Here is a 27,848-nt window from a genome sequence, read left to right as displayed (position 1 = left end):
ATCATCGACACTCCATTTGTTCCAGAACTGACGAATGACGTCGTCGATGTTTCTCCAAAGTGCCAAGAAATTTGATGATGATGGCTGAGGTATGGCTGTGATTGGTCTCCCTATAATGGAGTGTACAGGGATTAGTGCTAAGCAGTTATTGACTTCAGCTGATGGCACTATTAAAGGGCGAGAATTGATGTTGGCCCCAATCTCGGTCAGAAGGGTTATGAAGGCAAGAATTGACAATTTGATCGATCGAACTGTTCTGTGAAGATGGCGTTTCATAGATTTCACTTCTGTTTCCCCTAGTATTTCAAAATGTGGTGACCTGGGTGGTATCACTAACCAATCAATGTGGTTTAGTCTGGCGCAACTCTTGATCAGGTCCTTGAATTCTTCATCTGGAAGAAATCGTCTGAAATCGGTTTCTCGTCGGGCTTTTATGAAAGTTGTCGAATTGTCACTATTTCGCCTGGAAATAATCGCATCCCTTTTTTGACGGTAGGGAGGCATTCGTCTTTCTTTATAGGTTCCACCGGCTCCAAGTTTTTTGCCTTTGTGGTGAAATATAAATATGGCTGCATATTATTTCTGTAGCTGCTGTGATAAATCTGTGAAAAGTTCCACAATAGTTAAAAAGGCTCATCTTGGGTCCACTGTGCGAGTGTTTGAAATGACTCTCAGGTGAGTAACTCGGCTAATTGAGATGTTTTATGAATTACTAATGAGAATTTTATGTCCGTACTGAATGGCAAATTTGCAAGACGACAGTTAAAGCAGACGGATGGCGTTGCTTTCTTTACAAAGAATGAGGATGACTAAAAACTGTTTTTCTTGAACCGGTTAATGGATACCTCAAATGGTAGGCTGGATGTTCACTCTTCTGGGGTTGCTGGTCCTTTGAGGCTCCTGAGTTTCGGCTGAAACAATTGTTGTTTGATGCTGTAAATGGCTATTCTCGTTGAACAAAGATTTGATGGCCAAAATTGAAGACAAACATCACTTTTTTGTCTTCTGAGTGGTTTCTGCTTTATTTCCTTTGTCAAAGGGCTATTTGATTGCCCTGAAAAATTTTGTAATGCCCCCGCTCTCGTGGATGAATAATTTTTTTGTGTAAATTGTGTTCCACTAATTCAAGTTGTTGTTTAGGTCGTTATATTATTTTATGTTCATTAAAGGGCTAGTGAAATAAAAGTGCTCGATGGTCGGACCAAATCTGTCGGATTTGAATTGTTCTAATTTTTTGTTTGCTGATTTTGTTTCAAAATTTGAGAATATGGTTTTTACTTTGACTGTGTGTGGTTGACAGGGGAAAAACTGCTGGAGAAAATTCTTTGCTTCTTGACTGAACGGTTGGTCCCCACGGCTGATCTGAAAAGAGGCTGTTATTGGTTGGAAAAGTCTTCCGTTAAAAGATTAGCTGACATTGAACAGAGCATGTGCTGCTGATGAGTTTTCATTGTTGTTGGAGCAATTTGACATTTATGAAGGGTTTTACTGCTGATTTGCTACAAAATTTTCTAATAAAGTTGTTTAGAGATTGTTCTCGGGGTTTTATCAAGTGTTGTAAATGCTGAAAGTCTTGGTCCTTGTCAGGACAGTTCGGTTGAATATGTCCGTGCTGCTCTAGGAAACTGTTAGTAACTTTGGTTTTTGATATGTACTTAATGATCAGATGCAGTTTGTGGCTGACTTTGTTTGTTGCTTGACCTTCATCTCAATCTTGGTTGTAGTTGTTGAGTGAATAATTTAACGTAGACGAAAACTTTCAAGTCCATACATTAATGAATGTTTTTTGATGAGATCTAAAATCTTCTTGTCTTGATGCTGCTTTACCAGGATAGTTGGGCTGGTAATTTTATTTTGGCTAGTGCTTCTGTCGAGGCGTTATAGAAGTACAGTTCTAACATTCAACATTGACCTAACTTGATACAGTTTATTGGACCATTTCCAACAAAGTTTTTGTCAACTGAAATACCCTTGAAAGGATTGCGCTCCTAAAAGTGCTGCAAAGAGTTCTGAGGGCGGAGCAAACAAAGTTTTGAGTGGGGCGACACACGCTTTAGCTGTTAATATTTGGAAGTGCACTCGGTCATTCAATAGCAGTTGCACTTAAACGACTGCTCTATATGCTGTAGTCGAGGAAACACAAAGCAGGTGAATTTCTAAAGATGGGGAAAAAGTTGCTGAAAACACTCGGCTTCCAAATTCTATGTTCTCAAATTAACTTAGTTGATGCCCACGACTTCTATACTCTCACTAAATGTTCATCAATAGAGCTTCAACCCCAGCTAACTTGTCAATCCAGATATTGTTGCTGGTGACAACCATCCGAAAGCGTCAAACAACCTTGTGACCTCCGCAAAATTGTCCTCTTTGTTTTGGAAAAATTTTTGCCTAGGCAAACTGCGAAAATAAAATGTCCTCGACGCGACTCCACCCACTTGCACTGATAGTTTTTGATAAGGTAGTGCTTCTTTTTGATAATTCTGTGGTCTGAAAATTTGTAAAAATTGAAAGTTAAACACTAATTAAATGAAGAAAAGCTGTATGTTCATTTTCGTATATCGAAAAAAGCGTTTGCAGTGTTGTGCTAACTCGTTCTGCAGGTAAGATGAGTACTAATTATCTGAGACCCCTATTAGGAAGTAGTGAATGTACATATAGTTTTTGATAGAAAATCCGAGGTTGCTGTTGCTGCAACTTTCGGCTAAGGCTTTGAGTACGAAGATGATGCTGTTCTATATGAGATCCGTGTCATTTTGTATGTTTCCACTGCTGTTCTTTTATATCGTTTCACAAAAGCCTGTGAAAATCCTTGTCTTCGTCGCCGAGTTGAACTTGCCGGTAAACCTTGCCAATATCGGCTGACAGTGCTACTTGATGAAATCGAAAACGATTAGTAAATCCGAACAGATCTTTTGAAGTCGAGGTGGAAATATCAGGCGATCGTTTAATGAGACTCTGCTGGCTGACTTAGCTGTTGCATCAAATAGGGCTCTGAGTTTGATTGTGGTGTTGTTGTCTTTAATGTCCCTGTGATGTGGCAAGTACAAGCGGTTTGTGGCTGGCGTGTGAATAGGGTTTCCGGGAACGTCTTCCACAAGTCCAAGTTGAATGAACTCTTGGTTGAACTGACTATATCTCCTGTCGGTCTCTAGGTGTATTGTCAAATCGAGAGATTAGAGAATGGCGTTTCATTGGAGAGAGAGTTTCTGAACGAATCATCTTTTTGAGTTCCGTCTGGTGGTACCTCTGTTGTGATCTTAGCCTTTCTGTTCTTCTGACCTCCACTCTGTTGTGTTCAATATTTCTTCAATTTTCCAACATTGTGTGTTTTCTGGTTCAGAACAAATGAAGATAGACCAATAAAAAGGAATCGCACGTCCGATTACGAGCCAACCAAAAAAAGACTGACAGTATGCAATGGCTTCTGAGGTTCCTTGATTCTGCTATGTCTAATTTAAAGTCCTCATAGTGTCCTTCTCAGATAACGAAGTCTACTGTAGATGTTCGATTGATGTTTGGGTCCGAAGGTTGAACTCATGAAGTTTTGACTAATCGCTGACATTGGGCTGGTCAGTTTTTGTTAAGTTCGTCCCTCTGATGCTGACAAATTCTTCGCCCTTCGATTTCGGAATTAAGGTGGCTAATCCTTTGTTTTTGTGTATTCTTTACGTTCATTGCCCAAAGACTCGGCCATGGGTTTTTTCTCTGTCAGAAATACTCCCTCAAAAAATACTCCCTCCCTGATCGCCGGGTAATAACAAGCAATATCATCAAATTGGACTGAAGTGGCTGACTGGGTTACGAGTGGATTGAACTGAAGGTGTGGGAATTTAGGGAGAACTGAGGTGGTTGGGCTGCCAAGTGTGGGCGGGTTGAAGGGGTGCAAAAAGGAACGGTTAGATGACCGGAATACCGGAATATTATATCATAAATGTGTTATCAATAATCGTTTGCTTGTTCAGAGTGTCAGCATAGAAAAATACTATAAAAAGTCTAAATTTGGCCAAAAAACTGAAAATTTTTACAATCAAACTAAAAAATTTTTTCTGAAGAACCCTAACTACAGAAGCAGAGGAATGGGGTGATGAAAACGGAGTATCGGTGGGAAAATATTCTAACCTCAGACGAAATTGTTCAACGGTGCAATCAATTATCAAATGCAACTTAATGCTTTCAACAGCGTTGCAAGTCAGTGACAGACCGAATTTCAGGCAGATACAAAGGTTCATTCTACTTGTAAAACACAAAACTAATGAATACAGAGAATAGAACAAATCTTTGATCTATCAAATGTATATTTGCAGTCCTCAGTGATCAATTATTAAGTTCACAGGTTTTACATTAATAGGTACCTAAAATCGTTAAGGATTTTAGTTAAGGATTTTATTGTAAAGGATTTTATCGTTAAAAGTCAACTCATATAATTGACCATTAATGTAGTCAATTTGATGTAAATACAAATGAAATCGAAAAGAGTTTTAGTGATGCACATCTGTTTTCGCAGATGTATCTGAGCCAACAAAGAAACTGAACTCAATCTACTCATACTCTAAATTGGAAATTTTTGAATGAAACGCATCTAGTTCAATCTTCATACAAATTGTAATAACAATTAGGACTAACAGAAAAATACAATCAATTATTAGAAGTTTGAAAATCTGTTAAACATAGAAAAACAAATAAGTCAACAAGTCTTAGTTTCTCAATAGAATGGATTAGGAACAAATCCTAGATTACCACTACATCTAAATTACTATGTGGTGAACTGAGCAAACTTTGAAAGAATAGCAAGTCAATTCCGACATCAGCACGATATTGAAATCGAAGTGGAGTAGCTGACGAAAAAAACTGTTGCATTTATTTCTTGGAGAGATTTGGAAAAGAGTTCTACTGTTAAAAGCACCTGGAAACAATTGACAGTTATCATTTGGGTATACCGGATTTTATAATATTCCGAAACGACATGCGGGATGACTTCAATCCGGAGTTACATTAGGAAAATCAATCTGTCGGAAATTAATTTTGTAGAAGTAGCGACCAACAGTTTAAATCAAATTATCGCGATTAATCAGGGTTTTATTTGGAAGAAAAATCGAGCTAATCATGATGAAAACAAATTGAATAGCAGTTTTAAAAGTTTTTTGTGCAGCGGAGGATATTCCTATTTAGCCATCAACAGCTATATCCAGTTCTTAAAGCTGGTGGAGAACTTCCCCAGAGTCCTTGTGTCCAACATTTTTTTCAGAGTGTTATACATATGGAAAAATAGTTGTTCAAGGAGATTGAAAGGGACAAACAATTGGCATCAAGGCGTAGTAATGAACTCAGAATTATTTAAATCAATATCACCATTTTAAAAACATTTAAAAAATTCATTCCTACGTTAATTTGTACATATCTCTAACTAATTTATAGGTGATAAAAAAACTGTTTCATTTCGTTTTAGGTTTCTAAGTTTTAAGTAAAGCTCCAATTCGCGCTTTTGTTTATTTTGCTCTAACTCCAAATTTTCTGTAAAATCTATACAATGGTTTAAGATGCATCCGTAACAGTTAAAGACTAGTCGAGTTAGAAAATTCCAATGGTTTAAGAGGCATTTATAACGGACAAGAAAATTTTGATGCAGTTTTGATTTTTTTTTGCGTTGAACAATATTAGTAACGTATTAAGATTAGGAATATGGTGGAATTAATAATACGTTGAAGTATTGGGAATTTGTTTAAAAAAAGTATTTCTTTAAGGAACAAAAAATTTAAATTTTAAAAAAACTGACGTGGTATCAAAATTTAGCTAAGGTTTTTCTCTTCTAATGATTTTACTCGCACTCAATGAAAACACAAATTTTCAAATATTATTATACGTTATAAGCGCGATAAAACTTTTGGTTTGTTGCTTCAAATTCAAAATTTCTTGTAAAGTCCATATTATGGTTTATGATGCATCTAAAACTGTTAAAGTTGAGTTGGAAGTTTTCCAATTGTTTCAGGTGCATTTGTAAAGAGTAAGAAAAATTTGAATCAAGTAAGCAATTGTTTCACGTGGTATCGAATATATATTCTTCAGCTAATCAAAAATTATTGATTTTTTTTTACTAAAGCTTATGTGGTATCAAACTTTAGCCTCAGTTTATTTTCTTTTCATTGATATCAACTACACTCGAAAAATAATAGTTGTAAAATTTATATCATTGTTATAGGAGGTAAGAAAGGTCTTTTAAATATCGCTCCTGCTTGTAAATCAAAAGCACAATTTTTTTTCATATAGGTTATGTTGTATCGAAAATTAGCAGAATTTTTTTCTTTTGACAAAATAGAATATTTTTTATATACAAAAACACATTCATAAAATGAAAAATATCAAAGATTTAAAAAAAAAACAATTGATAAAAATTTCTTAACATTATGGGTTGTTAATTATCAAAGATAAAGGCAATTAGAATATTAACGTTGTTGATGCTCACATAATATCAAATTGAATCCTGATTAGAAATAGCCAAAGAAGGTTTTTGCCAACAATTATCAAAATTCCGATGAGAAAGAATAAAACCATTATTCAAAAATGGTCAGCTGGTTTAACTGACGAATCTTCGTTAAGTAAGTAAAACAATAATTATGAAATGATATTAACAGTAACAGATGTTTTACGAAAAAAGCTTGGGTTGTATTATGGTGAATAAATCCGGTATATCTATAACTGGATCGATAGCGGTGTTGAATTTCATTTTAAGACATTAACATCTTTGCTTGGAGAAGATGAGACAGGAATATAAATGAAGATAGTTATCTAAAAGTTGTCTTCATACAGAGGTTTAATAGATCAATATTACATATAATTTTTCAGCCAAGGTTTATATATGGTGATGGTAATTGGATAAACAAACTAAACGTTACCATTTTAACATAAAGGAGTAATTTTTATTGTGGCCCAATGTTGAAAACCGTTGATAGATCAAAAAATCCTGAAAAATTAAGATAGTCAGTTACTACTAGCAAAATTTACTTGAACAAAAAATTGGTGATTATGTAGGGAGAGCTGATAAAAGTAACTTCAAAGGGATACATATCTAAATGGAACAAAAACTAATTGGAACTGAATTGAAGAAAACAAAGCTGAATATCATCGAGATCTTGTATCCGTGGATTTTTTAATTATCAAAGATGAAGGCAATTAGAATATCAACGTTGTTGATGCTCAATTAACGTCAAATGGAATCAGGATGAGAGGTAATGAATATGTAATCACACGTAGGTTTTTGTTTAGGACATGTTTAAGAAGGAGATGGAGATTAACTAAGAATTATTTAAATCAATAGCATCTTCGTAAGAAAATTGTAATAATTTAATCCTCCTGTTTAATTTCAGGTCCCTTGGTGATAATTTGTTTTGAACATGTCTTTAACTAATTTTTAGGTGATGAAAAAACTTGTTTTGTTTCCTAATAAGTCCTTAAGTTTCAACTAAGGCTGCAATTGCACACTTCAAAAACGGTAAATGTTTTCATTTTTTGTCCTCAGCTTCAAAATTGCTTGTAAAATCTATGCAAAGGTTTAAAACGCATCTATAAGCATTAGTGACTGGCCTAATTGGAAGTTTTCCAATTGTTTAAGGGCCATCTAAGAAGGTTATGAAAAATTCGAATTCCTAAGGCGATGATTATACATTGAAGTTTAGTAGTACGAAATTATGATTAGAATTAGATTAGTAATTAGAAATACGTTGAAGTATTCGATGTAGACAAAAAAATTTATATTTTTAAAGTAAAAGATAAATAATAAGTTTTTACTATAGGAGATGTGTTATCAAATTTTAGCTTTTAGCACTCAAAAATAATAGTTATTAAAAATTGCTTGGTCTTATACGGGCAACAAAAACGGTATAATAAGCTTTGTTTCTTTTGCTTCAAACTCAAAATTGCTTCTAAAATCTATACAATGGTTCAAGATGCTACTAATACGGCTAAGGACTGTTTGAGTTGGAAATTTTATATTGGTTTAAAATTCATCTTTAAAACGATAAATTGACAAAAGTTAGCCCATGTTCTGCATTGAAGTATAGTAGTTACGTACTAACATTAGGAGTAGACTGGTAACTAATAATAACTGGAAGCATTAGGAATAGATTAAAAATGTAATTTTTCTTTGATAAATAAATTTTTTTTTCTATAGGTGACGTGGTATTGAAATTTAAGTTTCTCTCTTTCTAATGATATTAATCACACTCAACAAATAATGATACTCAAAAATTTAACAAAGCTCTAATTGCAAAAAAGGATTAATTGTTTTCATTCTTCTCTTCAAACAAAAAATTCTTTGTAAGCTTTATATAATGGTTTCATGCATCTGTAACGGTTAAGGACTGGTCGAATTTGAAATTTTATAAATGTTTAAGATGCATCAATAAAAGTTAAGAAAAATTTGCAGCAATGATTTTATATTGAAATATAATAATAAAATATCACGATTAAGAATAGAGTAGTAATTATTATTACGTTGAAGTACTAGCAACCAAAAACGAATAATATCATTTCTTTAAAAAATTTTAAAAAAAAAACAAATTTGTACAGTAATTGATGTGGTATCAAAGTTTAGCCTAATTCTTTTTCTAAAAACTTCAGTCACACAAAAACAGTACAAAATTAACAAAGACTTATTTAAGAGCGCTTCAAAAACGGGATAAACATTTTCAGTTTTTCCCTCAAACTCAAAATTGCTTTTTAAATCATAAAAGGGTTTAAGATGCATTTATCAGGGTTAAAGATTGGTCGAATTGGACAATTTTCAATGTTTTAAGATGAATATATAATGGTTGAGAAAACTTTGAAGCCAACAAGGATTGTTTTACGTTGGAGTATAGTAGTAACAAATTAGGATTATGAATTGAATGGTAATTGATAATACGTTGAAGTATTAGGACTAGATCAGAAATGTAATTTTTTTCTTCAATAAATCAAATAAATTTGATCTTTTACTACACTTTTTAGGGTATCAAATTTTAGCCCCACTTTTTTTCTTTCTGTTGATATCATCAACCACACTAAAAATAACAAAATATCAACTATTTATGAGATGCATCTGTCACGGTTAAGGACTGTTCGAGTTGGGAAATTTCTAATGGTTTAAGATGCATCTATAATGGTTAAGAATTTTTGAAGCAAGCAAGGGATGGTTTTATGTTGAAGTACAGTAGTAACCAATTAGGATTATGAATTGAGTAGTAATTAATAATACGCCGAAGTATCAGGACTATATAAAAAATAATTTTTTTGCAATTATTCAGATAACATTGAAATTTTACTAAAACTGATGTGGTATCAAAGTTTAGCCCCAATTTTTCTCTTTCTAATGGCATCATTTACCACACTCAAAAAGAATTGTCAACTCTTTATTAATATTATTAATGGTGAAAAAAATCCTTTTTCTACTCATTTTTGTGGTTTTTCTTATATAATATAGAAGTATAATTTTTAAAAAAAGCTATATGGTATCAAAAATTATCTTTTTTTGTACAAAAAACTTTCATATAAAAAAAATTACAGGTTTTTAATTGATGAAATTTATAAAAAGTGTCTCAAAACTATGATTTTTATCAAATTTGAAATAAGTGAAGCTATGACAGGGTCTTGGTAAATGAATTAGCTAGATACAAAATAAGGAATAATTAAAAAAGAATTATTTATGTTAAAAGTTATCAAAGTTAATGTTAATAATGTTAAAAGTGAGCAAAATAAAATAAACAAAGCTGTGAGAGTGTTTATCAATAAAATAGAAATTCTAAAGGAATTGAACAACCTAGAACAATAAACCAGAAGTAATAGATTAGAAGATACGCTAAAACACCAAGAGTGTTGTTGTAATTTTTGTTTGATCCTTTCACAAAATTTTTAACATCACAACATAGAGCACTGTTAAGAAACAAAGCGATATATATGAAGCTCTATAATCAAACTCGGATACGACATGAGCACTAGTTTTTAATAACTCTTCACACAAAAAAGATAATCATGGTAAGATTACTACGATAGCTTACAAATCAATAGAATATTTATTAAAAACAATTTCTCAGGGCAATAGTCATCTGAAGATAAGACCAACAAGAGATAATTGTGAATGCAAACATTAAATAATGGTATTGGTGCTCAATTTTTGTCAAATAAAATTGTGGTGATAGGTAATGAATATTTACTCTCACACATAGAGTTAAAATATGTTTCTCTGGTTAATGTCAAACTGAATGATATAGAAACAGAATGAGAAAACAATTTTCCTCAGAGAGATTATCTATGACTACAACACATGGGATAGGAAAGGCACAAAACACGAACTAATAAAAGTTTTTTCGAACCGTAGGGTTTTACAATCAGAATTGGCAAACATCAACAAGAATGATTTAGTAGAGAGATTAGGTTTACCTATATTAGAAACAAGAGCAAAATATGAGGGGTTACATGATGAGATGTTCAAAAATTTCAATACAAAATTATTCTCAACCATTGATATTACTCAAGAAAAACTACATTTATTTTTAATTTTGGAATAAAAAAATTTAAAATAACTGTTTTTATTAAATTTAGTTTTAAGTTAAGGTGTTAGTTATAATTATTACTTAATATGAAGGTTTTTGTTAATATATTTATAATAATTGGAACAACACCGAGAAAAACAAGAATTATGGAAAGAAGTTTGAGGTCATCAAACACCAGATGACCTCAAACTTTATTAATATTATTAATGGTGAAAAAAATCCTTTTTCTACTCATTTTTGTGGTTTTTCTTATATAATATAGAAGTATAATTTTTAAAAAAAGCTATATGGTATCAAAAATTATCTTTTTTTGTACAAAAAACTTTCATATAAAAAAAATTACAGGTTTTTAATTGATGAAAATTATAAAAAGTGTCTCAAAACTATGATTTTTATCAAATTTGAAATAAGTGAAGCTATGACAGGGTCTTGGTAAATGAATTAGCTAGATACAAAATAAGGAATAATTAAAAAAGAATTATTTATGTTAAAAGTTATCAAAGTTAATGTTAATAATGTTAAAAGTGAGCAAAATAAAATAAACAAAGCTGTGAGAGTGTTTATCAATAAAATAGAAATTCTAAAGGAATTGAACAACCTAGAACAATAAACCAGAAGTAATAGATTAGAAGATACGCTAAAACACCAAGAGTGTTGTTGTAATTTTTGTTTGATCCTTTCACAAAATTTTTAACATCACAACATAGAGCACTGTTAAGAAACAAAGCAATATATATGAAGCTCTATAATCGAACTCGGATACGACATGAGCACTAGTTTTTAATAACTCTTCACACAAAAAAGATAATCATGGTAAGATTACTACGATAGCTTACAAATCAATAGAATATTTATTAAAAACAATTTCTCAGGGCAATAGTCATCTGAAGATAAGACCAACAAGAGATAATTGTGAATGCAAACATTAAATAATGGTATTGGTGCTCAATTTTTGTCAAATAAAATTGTGGTGATAGGTAATGAATATTTACTCTCACACATAGAGTTAAAATATTTTTCTCTGGTTAATGTCAAACTGAACGATATAGAAACAGAATGAGAAAACAATTTTCCTCAGAGAGATTATCTATGACTACAACACATGGGATAGGAAAGGCACAAAACACGAACTAATAAAAGTTTTTTCGAACCGTAGGGTTTTACAATCAGAATTGGCAAACATCAACAAGAATGATTTAGTAGAGAGATTAGGTTTACCTATATTAGAAACAAGAGCAAAATATGAGGGGTTACATGATGAGATGTTCAAAAATTTCAATACAAAATTATTCTCAACCATTGATATTACTCAAGAAAAACTACATTTATTTTTAATTTTGGAATAAAAAAATTTAAAATAACTGTTTTTATTAAATTTAGTTTTAAGTTAAGGTGTTAGTTATAATTATTACTTAATATGAAGGTTTTTGTTAATATATTTATAATAATTGGAACAACACCGAGAAAAACAAGAATTATGGAAAGAAGTTTGAGGTCATCAAACACCAGAATTCTAAGGAGGAATAATAACAATAAGCAGCTTTGAAACATAGTCAGCTGATTCAATTGTTCATTCTTCTTTAAGTAAATACACTAGTAATTATAAATTCATTATAACAGTTATATATATATTTATCAAAAATGCTCGGGCTATGCTTTTAAAGAATTATTCTGGTTTATCTTTAACTTATAGTCTTTAGCACTACTACTAGAATGTAGAATTTAAGAAAAATTAAGGGTTGATAAAGGTTTTGAGTTTTAAAAGAAAACGTTTACATCTTTAAACAAAGAAACATGAGACCAAATTATACTCAACAAATAGTGATCTGAAAGTTGTTTCTATATAGAGATTTAGTTGAACAACTTTACATAAAATTTTGAAATCACTGTTCATAAATAATGATGATAATTATATAAACTTTAAGAGTTATTAATTTAACATATATGAGAAATTTCTACAGTAGCATAATAAAAACACCTGTTGATGCATCAAACAATACTGAAAAATTAGGATACACTCTTTCTACTATCAAAATTACACCTAAATAAAGATTGGTAGTTATTAGTGAGTATGCTTGTAAACGTAATAATTTTTTAAAGAGACATACATCTAATTGCAAAAAAAAGTGTTTTTTTCTAATTAATGAATTTATAGAAACATAATCACCAATTTATTAAAAGGAATATCTTATTGCTGGAATAATAGAAGGTGAATTTTATGATCAGGAGTTATAGGAGACTAAAACTAACATTGAATCTCATAACAAAATTTTAAAATCACTCACTAATATTCATAAAATAAAGGACAAGAAACAGATTCAACAAGTAGAAACAAATAATATTAAAGCCAGCAAAAAATTCAACAAAAAATTAAGCACATCAAGTATTCTTAGAAGATCATGGAAGTTTTGATATGAATCATGAAGCAATTGTTAAGAAATTACCCATTCCTACTAATATTAAAGTTGCAGCTAATAAAAAATTGCTGATTATAATTTAACAACATCCCAAGATGAAACTAAAATAGTAAATAAAACTCTAAACCAATTAGGAAAGGAGTAGTTGAAGAAATTACAACAGGTCAATTGAAAACAAATACTTTTCATCTACCCTAATATAGAGTTGATGGAAATAAATTGATAAATTAACTGAAAACACAAATGATTTAATTAGCCTGTCTGAGAAATTAATAATAAAAAAAAAGTTGTTGGTGAAACTATCTCTGGAAACAACCAACGTAAGCTATTATAACAACCAGTATAAAAAAACAAGGCTAGCTGTCATTTATATGACATGATTACTCGTGCATTGAGAGAATTAAAAAAATCAAACGAGTAGAAAAACCATAGTAAAAAAAATAATTGCAATTTTACTTGAAAATCAAATACTTAATCAAAGTTAGAGAAGCAATCGAAATTAAGATGCCTTACGGGTTTTATCAGGATGATACTAGCAAACAAATTGAAAATCGCTTTTCTTAAGGAAACTAACTCAATCAACAGCCCCAAGTAAAACGTTACTAAGTCCAAAAAATAGCATTAACAGAAAGAATGATTAGTGAAACGGCAATTGTCAACGAGTTCATAAACTTAGAAAGGGAGGCAAACAAACTTATTAACAATTTTGGTATTATAAAGCACACGAAGAATTACAATGAAACTGAGACAACAAATAATGGTAAAAAATTTTAAAAAATTATATTAATATTGCTGAGATAACAGAATTTTTTTAATATCAACAGCAACAACAGCAACCCCAACAGTAGATGCATTAAAAGGTATTGTTTTTACCTTATTCAGTACCAACATCATTTTTGAAAGCAACGGTATGTGGTTCGCGTTCAGAAATAGTTTTACATTCAGAAAAAAAATAAAGCAATTATTCATAGATGTTTATTCTAATTGACGAGTTTTGTCATAAGTTTCAAAAATTATGCAATGAGGCACTAAGTGATAATGAAAATGAGTGTAATGACTTAGCTAAGATATATAAAAAAATTAAAAAGAGTAAGAAGAATAAGTTTGGTGATTTTTTAGCGACATTATTTGTATTTTTAAGAATAACATTTTTAGTTATAAAAACATCAAAATTTGTTTTTTGTAAGTTAAGCTATTTTTAAAATTAAACGATAACGTTAATGTTATTTTTTGTTATTTTTCGATGTATAAGTATAATGTTGGTGCACTAGTGTTAACTTTGTCTATTTTAATAATAATGTTTTTATGATCACTAAAACTAAAATGAAAATTAAAATTTTTTTAGCTTATTTTTTATTTTTTGTGTACCTATGTATTAGCCCCTACCTTTTTGTACCACTTCTACAATTTCACCAGTGGTATCATATTTAATTAAATCAAGAGTTGACGAAAATGCCCTTGCCGGATTCTTAATATCTAATGATGTACAAATATTACTAGCCATCTTTAATTCTATTACTGGTTTTGTATTCTTTCCAAAACTAACTGCTTCTTCAGCAACATTCTTACAAAAATCTTTTAAACTTTCTGCTACAATAAGAGCATCAGATACTGTCATTAATTTTTTTTCACATTTTCTCAATATTATTAGATGCCTTTCTAAACATTATTATTAAATTTGTCTGTAACAACACAATAAATGTTACTAGTTTCAGAATAATTTCAACACAGTAGGTATAATATTTAAATTTTTTGGAGTTAACCTTTTAATTATTAGAACCAATAATAACAAAGTATAATCCTGTTTTTAAAAATAAAATTAAGAGTTAACCACACTCAAAGGCTGATAATACAAAATAATACATAGGTTGATAAAAAATGTATTACAAAAACTAATGAAAAAATAACTTTAAACTTAAATTTACGATTTCAAAAGAAAAGATAATTGAAATAAATCACGCAGAAAAATTGGTTGAACCGGTAATTCAGAGTAAAACTTGAATTTTGCCTTATACGTATACTTTCATCAAAAAATAGTCCCATAGCATTTTTGTCTACAAGTGTTTACTTCTATAAATTGTATCGTTTGGCACACTTTTGCTTTTATTATTTAATGTAGTATTCTGAGAGTGATCCGTGTAATTTTGACTATTGATATTTGCTTTAGTAAAATCTCATTATTTGTTTTCCAAATCTCACCATTGACAATTGTATAACGATTTGACTTAGCTTTATTAATGTTTCTTTTATTGTATCTTTTAATATTTCATGTTTCATCTTACCCAATTAAATATTACTTAGTATACCTTAAATCTTCTCTATTTCATGTCTAATCGTATTACCCAATTATAATTTTTTAATCAAATATTTTCTATAAGTATCTGGTATGTAAAAGATAGATTTTTTCAGAGTAGTCATATATCTTTATGCATAAACAATTTAGCATTTTCTAATATTACAATTCGAACTTAGTTAAATTTATCAAAGTTACAACAAAATAGCTTATCAAAGTAACATTTAATTTATCAAAGCATCAAAGTAACTGAACTTTTTATTCAAGTTTTCTATATTGTTATTTTTTATTCTTCTCATAATCTACATAAAAAAATTCCTAGTACAGATAAAATACCACCTATAATACTACTCTGGATAATATCATAAAAACCAACAGTATCTTTAAAATTTATAGGCTTATCACCAATAAATATCAAACCAGAAAACCATGTCAATCCAGGAGTTGAATATGTATGACATGGATCAATCGTATGGTGTTCTGAACACATATTTCAAACCTTTTCATATCCGTCTGCCGTAAAGATTACAACAATTTTAAAATAAGTCATCAGATAATTTTTCAATGTTCCACAAAACAAATCATTCCAATCATCTAATTTAAGCTAGCAGATGCACACGCAAAAAAAAATTGCTGAGAGAGATTTCAAAGCAGTTCATAGAATCAATTTTTGCTTTGAATACTAAAATACCACGGGTCTCGCCATAACAATGGTCACTAATTGAGACTACGCAAATTTTAGCTCCTGGGAAAATTTCTGAATTTTTAAATTTGTTAGCAGCCAATTTTCGGTTAGAAAAGCCAGCGAGTAGTCAAGGGTTTCAAAAAAGTTTTAAAAGCTCTAGGCACTGTTTAAGACTTCGAAGAGACTGAAAGCATAATAAAAGGCCATTTACCTTTTGTAGCCATGAAGCTAACCCCATCAAGGATACGGGTTTTCCTCGATAAATTATCTTGAAATTTTTTGTTCTGTATTCTTTCTGTCTTTTCCTGCTTGAATCATTTGGAAAAACTTGACTAAAATTTTCTCAATTTCGTGGTTCGCATTAAGAATAATTTTTGAACTTAAAGAAGGGTAATATAGTTTTTTAAGTAATTATTCTTCACAAAATATCTAGACATAAATTGCAAATTGCTACACGTAATGAGCAGAGAGCGTTATTTACGGCGCTCCTGGGCATTTCTCAGTCATGTAAGCGCCTAACATCAATTCTTCTGATTTGAGAACTGTTTGTTCTATAATTTGAGTAATTTCTACCAATTCTGAGTAATCAGCATCAACACAACTGTTAAATAAGTCACCATTCTCAAGAACTCCAGTAAAAAAAAAAGAAATTTTTTTTATTTTAGCAGTGGGAGGACGCATCATTACTACCAACGCTACCGGCAACATAAACTGTGTCTCTGTAGCGTTCAACATTCTCGGCTATCCTTGTTCCGACGGTTTTGGAAGTAATATTGGACAAAATTCGCTGAATGCAATTGGGAAGGATAGTTGCATTGGTCTCAGTGAGAGAAGACTTGATTTTGTCAACAAGAGATAACAATTGTTCTCGGATTTGAACAAGCACGCACAACTCCAAGCATTGCAATTCTCACAGCCAATGGCCAATATGTTGTCATGCTTGAATTTTGTCTTACATGTGGGGTTTTTGGTCTAATTCACTTTTTTCCATTCATCAATCGCAATTTGAAGCTATTGATTGCCTTGGTTGCTCAAAATTAGTGAAATTAAAATTAGAAATAAAATTAGTGAAATTAGTTATAACTTGTTGTGTCCCACAGGTTTCAATAATTGGATGTTTCTCCATCAATGACCTGCAAGAGATATTCAGAAACTCTTGCATCTTCTTATTTGTTGACGTTTCAAAAATCATACAATCAACTAGCAACACAAAAGGGATCAACCTGGGCCTAAAGCGTTTTGAATAATAGAACTAGAAAATTCGCAATTCGCCGAAGGGAAAACAGATTTCATCAGTTTCGTGGTTGGAGTGGGTTTTTTGTCTTAAACAAAAAATCCCTAAAGCCATCAGAGTATTTCAATGACTTGGCATCTAAGTATGTCGTGATCGAACGTAAAACGCGTTCGTTGATGAAAATAAGAAGAAAACTGTAAACACTTTTTAAACCACAATCCCACTCTAATTGCCAATAGTAAAGGTAAACTTTAATTAAAGTAGTCGATAGTTTTTTTCAGTTGCAATCTACGTGTCACCGTGCCTCCACCTACAAACTTCCAAAAGAGAAGCATACGACGGGTGCTAAATGATTACACATTATCATATACAAAAAAATCTAGTTACATGCAATCTGCTGCCTATATTGCTCCACTGCCAAATTTTACACCTTTTGCAACTACCCAAGATGTATGGAAGACATATCATTGCAAGTGTTATGGGTCACCACCAAACAATAAAAAGAGCAATATTCTACAAATTTGAATTGGCAAAAATCAGAACCGAAAAGTACCCTACCGATTTTTGCTTTAGAATATGCAGAATGGCGAAAAATCTATCATTAATGTGTTTCGAGTCACCTAAGGAACAAATATCATAAAAAATCTCCTTGTGGTAATTTTTTATATCGAAATACCAGAAAAAAACTCATGCTTGTGGCTGTTTGCCTGCGACTGCCAAATGTACCAGAGCGCTTGGAGCCTGTTGCGCTCATAGGGAAAGATTCATCCTGCTTGCTGGCAATTTTCAACAACAACAATAATTTCACTCTCTGGGCTTTGGGAAGGCCTCAAAATGATGAAAAATTGAGCGTAACCAAATATACCATTTATCAACTAATAAATTAACATTTCAGTCAATAATGTGCACTTTACCCTAATTATTGTAATAAACTTTTTAAATAGCGATTGCTATTTAAAAGGTTAGTTCTTCATATTCGATTTTGGCTGTTCAGATCCAGTGAGGAAACCCGTGACAGAACACACCCTGAGACATCCGTCAGGCGTCGACATCACCAGGATGTTCTTCTTCGTATCAAAATTTTCAACGATTACATACAAATAATTTCAAAAAACCCAATCGGTCATTTTTCTAAATGCTATGCCATAGTGTTTGTTTCTTAGATGAATGATGAATTCGTGCTACTAGCGAAGAGCATTCCATGGGAGCTGTCCTCGAGGAAGGGAAGCTGTTAATTTGACTCATCTTTCGTCATTAGTTGTTTACTTTCTGATGCTCTCTGTCTTTTGTTTTACGTCCTCAGCTGATATTTATATATAATCATTTTATTGATATATTTAAACATTGCCAAATGCTTTATGAAGACGTAGTGCTTGGAGCGCCCCGGACACGCCCCGAACACCCAATGTTGGGGAGGGGCATTTCTTAATTTACCTTTACCATTTTTTTTATAAAAATTAAATTCAAACAATCCATTTGATCATTTGTTCTATATGCACTGCCATAGTATTTCTCGGGCGAATGTTGAATCCGCGCTTCAAGTGGAAAAAAACTCCAGGCTTCTCTACAACATTGCACATCAAGACATCCCTGACCAAGTTCCTGGAACCAAAGCAGACAAAGGAGACGATAAACTCCTTCAGAGGTGCTACCCTTGAAGATTTGTTTCGAATTTTTAAACAGTACAGGCCAAAGAAAATACATATTTTAAAATCAACTGCTGGTTTTAATGATCGCGACGCAAACGCATATGACTTTTCATAAAACTAGAGAACATTAACAAACACAATAGTTCACAAAAATCATCACCGCTTCAGCTTTGTCCCAAAAACTATTGGCTCCACAAACAATCGTTTTTATAAATAATCAAATTGATAATCTATATTATGCTCTATATAAATTCATTTTTAGTTTTTTTCATCCAACCACTCAAATTGTGTCCCTATGCTTCACTCTCTTTTAATATATTCTGCAAAGATTCTATACATTCCTCTTTCAATGATAATCATATGTTTGCCTGTTATTTAACCCGCTTGATTAATTTCTTCACTCCGTAATTAATCACATAATCACATGTTTTTAGACTACTTACAGCCTCCCTTATTTATACCCACTCTCAATTCCGAGTACTCACACTGCTAAAACTTTTCAAACCATCTCACAGGTGGAAGTCTTTGGTATTATTACTCAGGCACCACTTATCAGCACGTTATTTGTAGCGGACTCAGCACTAGGCGAAAACATCATGTAAATTTCCTCTGCGTAAGCTGCGAGACTTTTCAGAAATCTTTTCATGAGACTTTTCATTCGTAATCTTTTCAGAAGCAATAATTCTGAGTCATGCAGCGATTTCTAGACAGACATCGCAAGCTTCCATTGAAGCCTGTCCTGAAACGCTGGTTCACCTTTTCCTTGAACGAAAATCTGTCTGAAACTTTAAACAATTCTAAAGTGAAAATCCAATCTCATTCAAGCACGAACAAGAAGTGAGCATGACGCCTCAAATAACAAAACCATAATCAGACGGTCAAATCAATGGATAAAATGGGACATAGATTCCCTCTTTCTTGAAGCAAAAGCTATTCAGAAACAAATGAGCAGAACTAAACCAAACTGACTTGTTGATGAATACAACGATTTTGTTAAATCCATGTCAATTGAAAAAATAGCCAATGCCATTGGAATTTCTATTGAAGAAGCAAAAGATGGTGTCCTTTCTTTAATTTAATAAGTTGACAAGAAAGATTTTCTCGATGTCTTATGTTAGAAACCTACAGAATAACGCAATAAGAATATGAATTTTCTATTGAGCAAAATACATCTCAAAAACTTACTACGCTATCAATCCATATTTGATGAACTCAATGCCTCAATGGTTGAAAAAACTACCATGAAGACGAATGGGTGCCTTAGCTCTTTCGGTTTATATGCCAAACGTCTCAACTATAATCCTGCCTTAGAGAACATTGGGAAGTTATGCCCTTCTCTCTATCACTCCATGTTGCGGTGCAACATTAATTGAATCACTTGCTTAGAAATGCTTTATTATAACGCTTTATGCTCAAGAATCTCAAGCTCGAAAAGACCAAGTGAATGTGATAATATCGTTTGAAATTGTTAACATTTGGTTTCAGCACGTGGTTAATTATCATTGTTTTCCTCATCTTGCTCGGATTGCCCTGATGGTCATTGTATCAAAGGCTATTGTAAATCGTAACATACCGGCCTCCTTGAACTGGTTCAACTTTATTAATATATCATTGAAACTGGCTTTCTGGTTAACTGGTCAAATGTGGTAAATAGTTTTTCTCAGCAACCCATCACAAGTTTATCGATACTTTCTTAAATTCAATGAGTTCTTGTCTGCCAGTTTTGTACAATTGTAATTTACATTTTCTTGCTGTCATTCCTCGTCTGTATTCTCTGTTGTTCATTCTTCATCTGTGTCATTTTTTTCTGTCAGATCTTAATGACGGCATGTCAATATCTTCTTTCATTAACAAGACAAGCTTGTTGACTGGTCGTATAAATAGTCCAGATGATGTCTTCAGTTCAACAACTCGAACTATTTTATCATTTTCATCAAAGACCTTTGTTATTCGTCCCATTGGCCACAGAGTGGGTGGTGTGTTCTCTTCCTTGATTATTACTACATCATTGATGTCAATATTTGGTTGTCCCGTTTGCCATTTTCTCCGTTGTTGTAAATTTGACAAATATTCTGTTGACCACTTCTTCCAAAAGTCTCTGATAAGATTGTCCATCCTCTTCTTCTGTCGTGTCAATGAAATTGTTTCTTTTCCTGTTGTTTTTGGTTCAGGCAATGCTGTGATTGGTCGTCCTATCAAAAAGTGTCCTGGTGTAAGTGCTAAGGCATCATTGGGATCATTTGAAACGGACGTAATAGGCCTTGAATTTAAGATTGCTTCAATTTTTGTCAACAGTGTTGTGAAGTCTTCAAAAAACAATTTTGTTCATCCAATGCTGCGGTACATGTGGCGTTTCAAAGATTTGGCAGCGGCCTCCCATAGTCCTCCAAAATTTGGTGTTCTCGGCGGTATAGCAAGCCAAGTAATATTGTTCTCCTTGCCGAACGTTGATATCAAATCTTCAAACTCGTGCGTAGCTAAGGCTTGTCGAAACTCCAACTCTCCCTTGGTCCCAATGAAAGTTGTTGAGTTGTCGCTGTATATTTCATCAGGAATACCTCAACGAGACACAAATCTTTTAATGGCTGCAAGACAGTCGTCCTTGGTTAGAGAAATAACTGGCTCTATGTGAACTGCCTTCGTACTGAAGCAAATGAAAATTGCAACGTATGTTTTCAAAAGCGTTCGAGTTCCATTTTTTGTGTAGAATGGTCCACAATAGTCGAGTCCGCAGTGACTGAACGCAAATGACGGCACTACTCGTTCTCGAGGTAGATCTCCCATCTGAGGCTGTAACAATTTGGCATCAAATCGGATACATGGCTTGCACTTGTATGAGACACCCTTCACTATAGAAAGCCCTCCAGGTATCCAAATATTTCGTCGAAGCGTTTATAACGTCAGTTGAGGTCCTCCGTGAAGATTTTTCTCGTGTGCTTCTCGAATAAGCATTTCAGTGATTGGCGATTTTCTTGGAATAAGAACTGGAAATTTTCGGGCTAGGCGTCCTGCAACTCGAATCACCTTATTTTCTTCATCAAAAAATGGTGAAAGGCTGTTGAGACTGCTGCTTCTAGGAAATTTTCATCTTCTGTGTCTCGCTTTAGTGGCTGCTGCATAGGCGTTAACGAAACATTTTATTTTTCTGGTGTCATATTTGTTGAATTGATGTACTGTTTCGCTAGAATTGTCTGTATTCCCGGTAGACACGATGTACAGTTGATCCCCAGGGCCCCCGGCCCAACCTATACCATGTCTGACGCCATCCCTTGAGACCCCGACAGCTTCTACGCTGTCAAGGCATCCTGGGCCCCCGGCCCTCCCTATACCTAAGGAATTGGTAATAGAAACTGAGCTCGCATTTTCACCTGCGCTCCGGCGCTGACAAGACTACCTGGGCCCCCGGCCCTACCTATACCTAGTGAACTAGTAGAAAAAGAGCTCGAACTTTCATCTGCGCTCCCAGCGCTGACAAGACTAAGACTACCTGGGCCCCCGGCCCTACCTATAACCTCAGGAGTACCGGCTGAACTTGAGCTCCAATTTTTGTCCGCGCCCTTGGCGCTGACAAGACTTCCCGGGCCTCCGGTCCTACCTAAGTGTTGAGGACCATTGGTAACTAAAGAGATCCCCGTGCCCTTGCCAATCCTGGTGTTGATGTAAGCACCTGGGCCCCCGGCCCTACCTATACCACCAACCCCCTCTGGTCCAGTGGATTTGATACGTTGCTGAACGTATTGTTTTGTCGCATCTCTGCTGCTGTTGTTTGCATCTTCAGTGGGCTGATTCATGATGATCTTGTATTCATGAAGAAAGTTTCGCTGTGTGAAGCTGTACAGTTGAAGTCGTCCTTCGTATAAGTCTTCATTTGTAAAGAGACTGACTTATAAGTCCAGATCATTGGTTGAGACGTAGATTCATTACTATCAGTCCTTTCGTTTGGCGTTGAAGAGCATGCTTTTTATGCTGTTCGACATTTTTGTTGTCCGTTGTTTCGCTTTTGAAGATTGAATTCTTCTCCTGATACTGCTGATGAACTTTTAGACATAAGTAAATATCCTTGTAACTTTATGTATTGACGAATGCCGATTTATCATCAAAAAAATTGCGTTATCTTCTTTTGATGAAATCATTGTCACGTTTTCAGATTGCACCTCTACTTCTTTTTTGGTCTCTTCTCCTGTAGGTGACAAAATGTCAAAAGAAGGCCAGGCGTTTTCAGGTTGCCGCAACCACTCTGGTCCATCCCACCAAAGCTTATGGCTCATCAAATCAGCTGCTGCTAATCCTCTGGAAGCACAATCCGCTGGATTATCTTCTGTTGGAACATTTTTTCAACTACTGGCTGGAATAATTTCTTGTATTTTCGCTACTCGGTTGGCGACAAATGTTTTCCATTTCCTCGGATAATCTTGTAGCCAGGCAATTGTAACTGTAGAATCTGACCACGCAAAAACCTTCGGAGTTGGAAACCGTTCATCGCTAATAGCATTTGTTACTGCCTCAACAAGCTTAGCGCCTAGCAGAGCAGCACAAAGTTCCAACCTTGGCACACAAACTGATTTGATTGGTGGAACTCTTGTTTTTGCTGTAGGCATTTTTGTTTCAATGAAATTGTCTGTCTCCTGTCTGATGAAAACGACAGCAGCATAAGCTGTAGTAGAAGCGTCTCAAAAGACGTGCAACTGCAAATCTGATTTCGAGGCTGGCTTGAGAACCTTCAGTTGAAGACTAATTTTTTCATGATCCTTCAGTTGTGCTCGAAGTCGCAGGTACTGCTGTAGAATTGGGTCCGATAAAGGTTGATCCCAGCTAAGTTTGTCCATCCACAACAGTTCAACAAAAGATTTATGTTGAATAGTCGTTGGTGATAGCCATCCGAGTGGGTCAAATAAACGGGAATTTTCTGAGAGGATTTGCCGTTTTGTAAATGGAGTTCCCTTGTCAAGTTTTATTGTGAAACCAAATTGATCAGGATTTGGATTCCAACTTATCCCAAGCGTCTTAATGGCATAGTCTTCGCTTTCAATTATCTTCTCGTCTTCCGTTTCTCTGAAAGTGGCAGCTAGTCTTGATACAAGTTTTGAGTCGCTAGATACCCATTTCCGTATATCAAAACCTGCTGAAGCAAGAAGCGTAATAATGGCGTCCTGAAATTTCTCTGCGGCTTCTGAATCTTCGCATCCTGTAAGTAGGTCATCCACATACATATCAGTTGTTAGTGACAAACGAAGTTTAGTGTTTGTTGTTTCTTCGGCAAGAACTTGTAGTGGTCGAATTGAATGAAAAGACGAAGACGCAATGCCGTATGTTACCCGAGTCATACGATAGGTTTCAATCGCCTCTGAATTTGGATCTTTCCACAATAATCGGTGATAATCTTTGTCTTCCTTGTCCAATTCCACTTGCCTATACATTTTTGCAATATCAGCAGAAAGTGCTACTTGGTGTAGTCGAAATCGAACAAGAATGCTGAAAAGGTCTTTCTGAATTTTTGGTCCGACCATGAGTCTGTCGTTAAGAGATACTCCTGTTGTCGTCTTTGCGGATCCGTCGAAAACGACCCTCAGCATGGTGGTAGTGCTTGACTCCTTGAACACACAATGATGACAAAGATAGTAGCAGTTTTCGACAGGCTTGACAAGTTCTGATGTTGGAACCTTCTCCATGTGTCCGAGATGAAAGAACTCTCCAATGAATTCCGCATATCTCTTATAAAGGTCGGGTTGTCTTTCCAATCTGAATAGAAGACTGCGGAGTCGTTTTTTGGCTTGTTGAAGTGAATCTCCCAATGCTTTTGTCTCTTTCTTGAAGGGAAGTTTCACAATGAAGCGACCTTCAGGGCTTCTTCTAGTTGTTTCCTTGAAGTGATCATCGCAGCGTTTTTCTTCGGCTGTCCAAAGCTGCGCTGCTGGAACTTCTTCTATTTCCCAAAAACGCTGCAAATTTTCTGACTCTGAAGAAACAAAGAAAATCTGCAGATCGTTTGTATAGGTTTTGTCTGTCTGTTCCCTTCCAATAACGACCCAACCGAACATTGATAACCTATATGTTATTCCACAGTTATGCTCCTTTAGTCGATTGCTGCCAATCAATATATCTTCATAATGAGATGCTCCGATCAAGAGGTCAATTGATGACGGCTTGTTGAAGTCTGGGTCAGCAAGCTCTAACTCCTTTACTGTTTCCCATTGGCTGGTGTCAATGAACCGTGATGGCAGATTATCAGTCATTTTTGTCAAAACTGACGCACTAATATTGACAGTGGACGATCTGTTCCTTGATGAGATTAGAAGGTCCACGCGACCTTTGTTGTCTTGAACCGTCCCACCTAGTCCAAAAACTTTTGTGTTGCTGCTTTTCTTCTTCAATTGTAACCTTTGTACTCCTGATTCAGTTATAAGTTGTTTTGTGAAGCTGAGTCTAGAAGTGCCCTAAGTAGAATTGTCTTTAACGTGAACATTAATGGCAACAATTGCGGTTTGAAGAAAGACTTCTTCTGAAGTTCGTTGAGTCATAGCTACTGTGAACTTGTTTTCATCCTTAGCTTTTGCAATTGCTTGTTGTTGTTATAGCGTTGTTCTTCTGTTTGTCATTTGCTTGAGTGCTGGTTGTTCCGCTAGTTGTTTGCTGATTGGTGTTTTTGTTGTGAATGTTTTCACGATGAAGAAGAGTATGGTGCTTTCTACCACATTGCTTGCATTTCGATCCATCACAATCTCCTGATCTGTGTCCCGGTCGCAGACAATTGAAACAGAGTTGTCTAACCTTTATCAGCTCTGCAAGTTCCCTTACTGAAAGTTTCTTGAGCTTTCCGCATTTGAAAATTTTGTGCGTTTCTTCACAACATTCGCATTGTTGCTCGGAAGTCGCCAAATGTGTCTGCAAATGTCGTTGGTTCCCGTTCATTTGAGTTTTTGTCGCTCCTACTCCATTTGGCGCTGTTGCCTCGAGTGCTTGTGCGCGTTCTTCTAAGAAAAGTCTGAGCTCTGCATACCTTTGAGGTTCCTTGCCTTTTGAAGACAGCTCCCATTGTTTTCTTGTCTCTGCAGGCAGCTTCTCACTGATCAAGTAAACAAAAAAGATGTCTTGACTATTGACTGGCTCTCCCAAATTCTGCAAGGCGAGTCGATGTTCGTCCATTGCTTCAATTAAATTTCTTAAGTCTCTGGCATTATCGGTTGTCAGTGATCGATACGAAACAATTGAATGCAGGAGTGTGCGAATGATGATACTCTTGTTCTCGTATCCGTTTATCAGAGTTTTCATAGCAATGTCGAAATTGTGATCGGTAACTGGTATCGAGGCAAGCAGTTTGGCGGCATCACCTTTTACAGATGCTTTCAGATACTGCAACTTCTGACTTCCTTGAAGAGAACTGTTGTCGATGACTGCTCCTTTGAACAAATCAAAGAACGAAGTCCATTCCATATAATTACCCAAAAAAAAAACTGGCAGATTGAGTTTTGCTAACTTGATGTTGGCTGAGTTCCTCATAGCATCGGAGAGCGTTGAAGTAGATGGCGTTGAAGTATATGCTGCTGTTGAAGGTCCCTAAAAACGTTTCGTGAAGCGTTTGATTGCATCAATGTTCTGTGTCAACTTGTCATCAACTTCCTCGGACTCCAGAATGTCATTGTCCAGTGCTTCCGCCTCCGTCAAGTTCTGTTGAAGTTCTTGGTTCAAAGTAACCAGAAAATTCTGCTTTCGGGTGAGATGTGTCGCTACCTGATTTAGCCTGTTGATTTCTGCTTCTGAATTGGTGTCTAGATCTTTTGACATGATATTTTCAGCCTCATTGTTAAACCTTGTAGCAACGCTGCGGTGTGATCCCCGCGACTGTTTCTGCATTTCAAGATTGGACATTTTGACTTGCTGTTGTCTTTGAGGGCGTTTTTTTCGTGTCTTTGATGCTGGTCTTTATTTCGTTTGTCTTTTTGGTGGATTTTGCTGTGCTGAAAGCTAAAAACGCACTAAAAGAACGCAAAAGATGGGAAATCGGGTTTCACTTAATCCCCCCTTCAAAAAATGCGGCCACTTTTTGCGCGAGAACTTAGTGCTATTACTTCGGGGGAGCAAACCTAAACTAAAAATTTCGAGTTCTCCGCGAGAACTGAGAAAAAGATTGTTTTCCCCGAAGTTTCACAAAAAAGTTTTTGTAACACTTGAGATATAGTTCTCCCACTAGATAACTTTACCGGGTCTCAGAATTAGGTTAATCAACCTTGTTATACAAGTTAAACAACTTGTATAACATGAGGGGGGATGTGTTATCTAGTGGGGGGTCCGCTTTTAACTTCCCCTTTAAGTTTCCCCTTTTAGATTTTTTGCTGAAATTTTTGAGAGATTTACTGTTTTGGTGCCTAATGCTTTGACTATTTTATCCTTAACCTATTTGTCGGCGGACCAAATGTTGCGGTGCAACATTAATTGAATCACTTGCTTAGAAATGCTTTATTATAACGCTTTATGCTCAAGAATCTCAAGCTCGAAAAGACCAAGTGAATGTGATAATATCGTTTGAAATTATGAACATTTGGTTTCAGCACGTGGTTAATTATCATTGTTTTCCCCAACTTGCTCGGATTGCCTTGAAGGTCATTGTATCAAAGGCTATTGTAAATCGTAACACTCCAAATGCAATTCTTATCGTAAAAAATGTGAAAAACAGTGAAATAACTTATTTCTGTTAAAAAAACAAACAGTATTTTCTCAAGAAGTTACAACCAACCAAGGCGACCTGTTGCAGTGTCGAGGTATAGATTAATCATTATCCCCTTAATTGAAAATCTTGACAATTGCTTTACTGTTCAATGGTCTCTCAGAACTCGCTGTCTGCTCTCTTGACATGAAAATTTTTTTGTCTCATTGCAAAAAGAAGTTGGTCCCGCTTTTGGTTACCATCATACCAAGTGCCACATCATTACCAAAGAACCAATTTTTGTAAAAGCGCAGCAGATTTGTTTTCACGACGAAGTAGAAATAATTAACGGTTGTTGATCATTTGGCAGTTTAATAGATTCTGATAATGCAGAGAAGAAAAATTACTA

The 27,848-nt window shown here is 34.3% G+C and overlaps 2 protein-coding genes across 2 annotated transcripts in view; one reads left to right on the top strand and one right to left on the bottom strand.

Annotated features, from left to right (window-relative positions):
* The window catches only part of LOC142350954 (voltage-gated inwardly rectifying potassium channel KCNH2-like), a 349,390-nt gene that overhangs the window by 118,373 nt on the left and 203,169 nt on the right, over positions 1–27,848 (top strand). The window lies entirely within an intron of this gene.
* On the bottom strand, positions 23,469–26,664 carry LOC142350955 (uncharacterized). Its single transcript, XM_075402982.1, has 3 exons — positions 26,361–26,664; positions 25,567–26,195; positions 23,469–25,232 (listed from the first exon to the last, which is right to left on the bottom strand). Exons 1-3 carry the CDS (start codon positions 26,662–26,664, stop codon positions 23,469–23,471), a joined length of 2,697 nt encoding a protein of 898 aa, XP_075259097.1.

This window comes from Convolutriloba macropyga, chromosome 12 (assembly GCF_964194025.1).
Source record: "Convolutriloba macropyga chromosome 12, txConMacr16.3, whole genome shotgun sequence".
Classification (NCBI taxonomy): domain Eukaryota; kingdom Metazoa; phylum Xenacoelomorpha; order Acoela; family Convolutidae; genus Convolutriloba; species Convolutriloba macropyga.
Note: the sequence above shows the minus strand (reverse complement) of the source record. Positions and strands in the feature narration are given on the sequence as shown.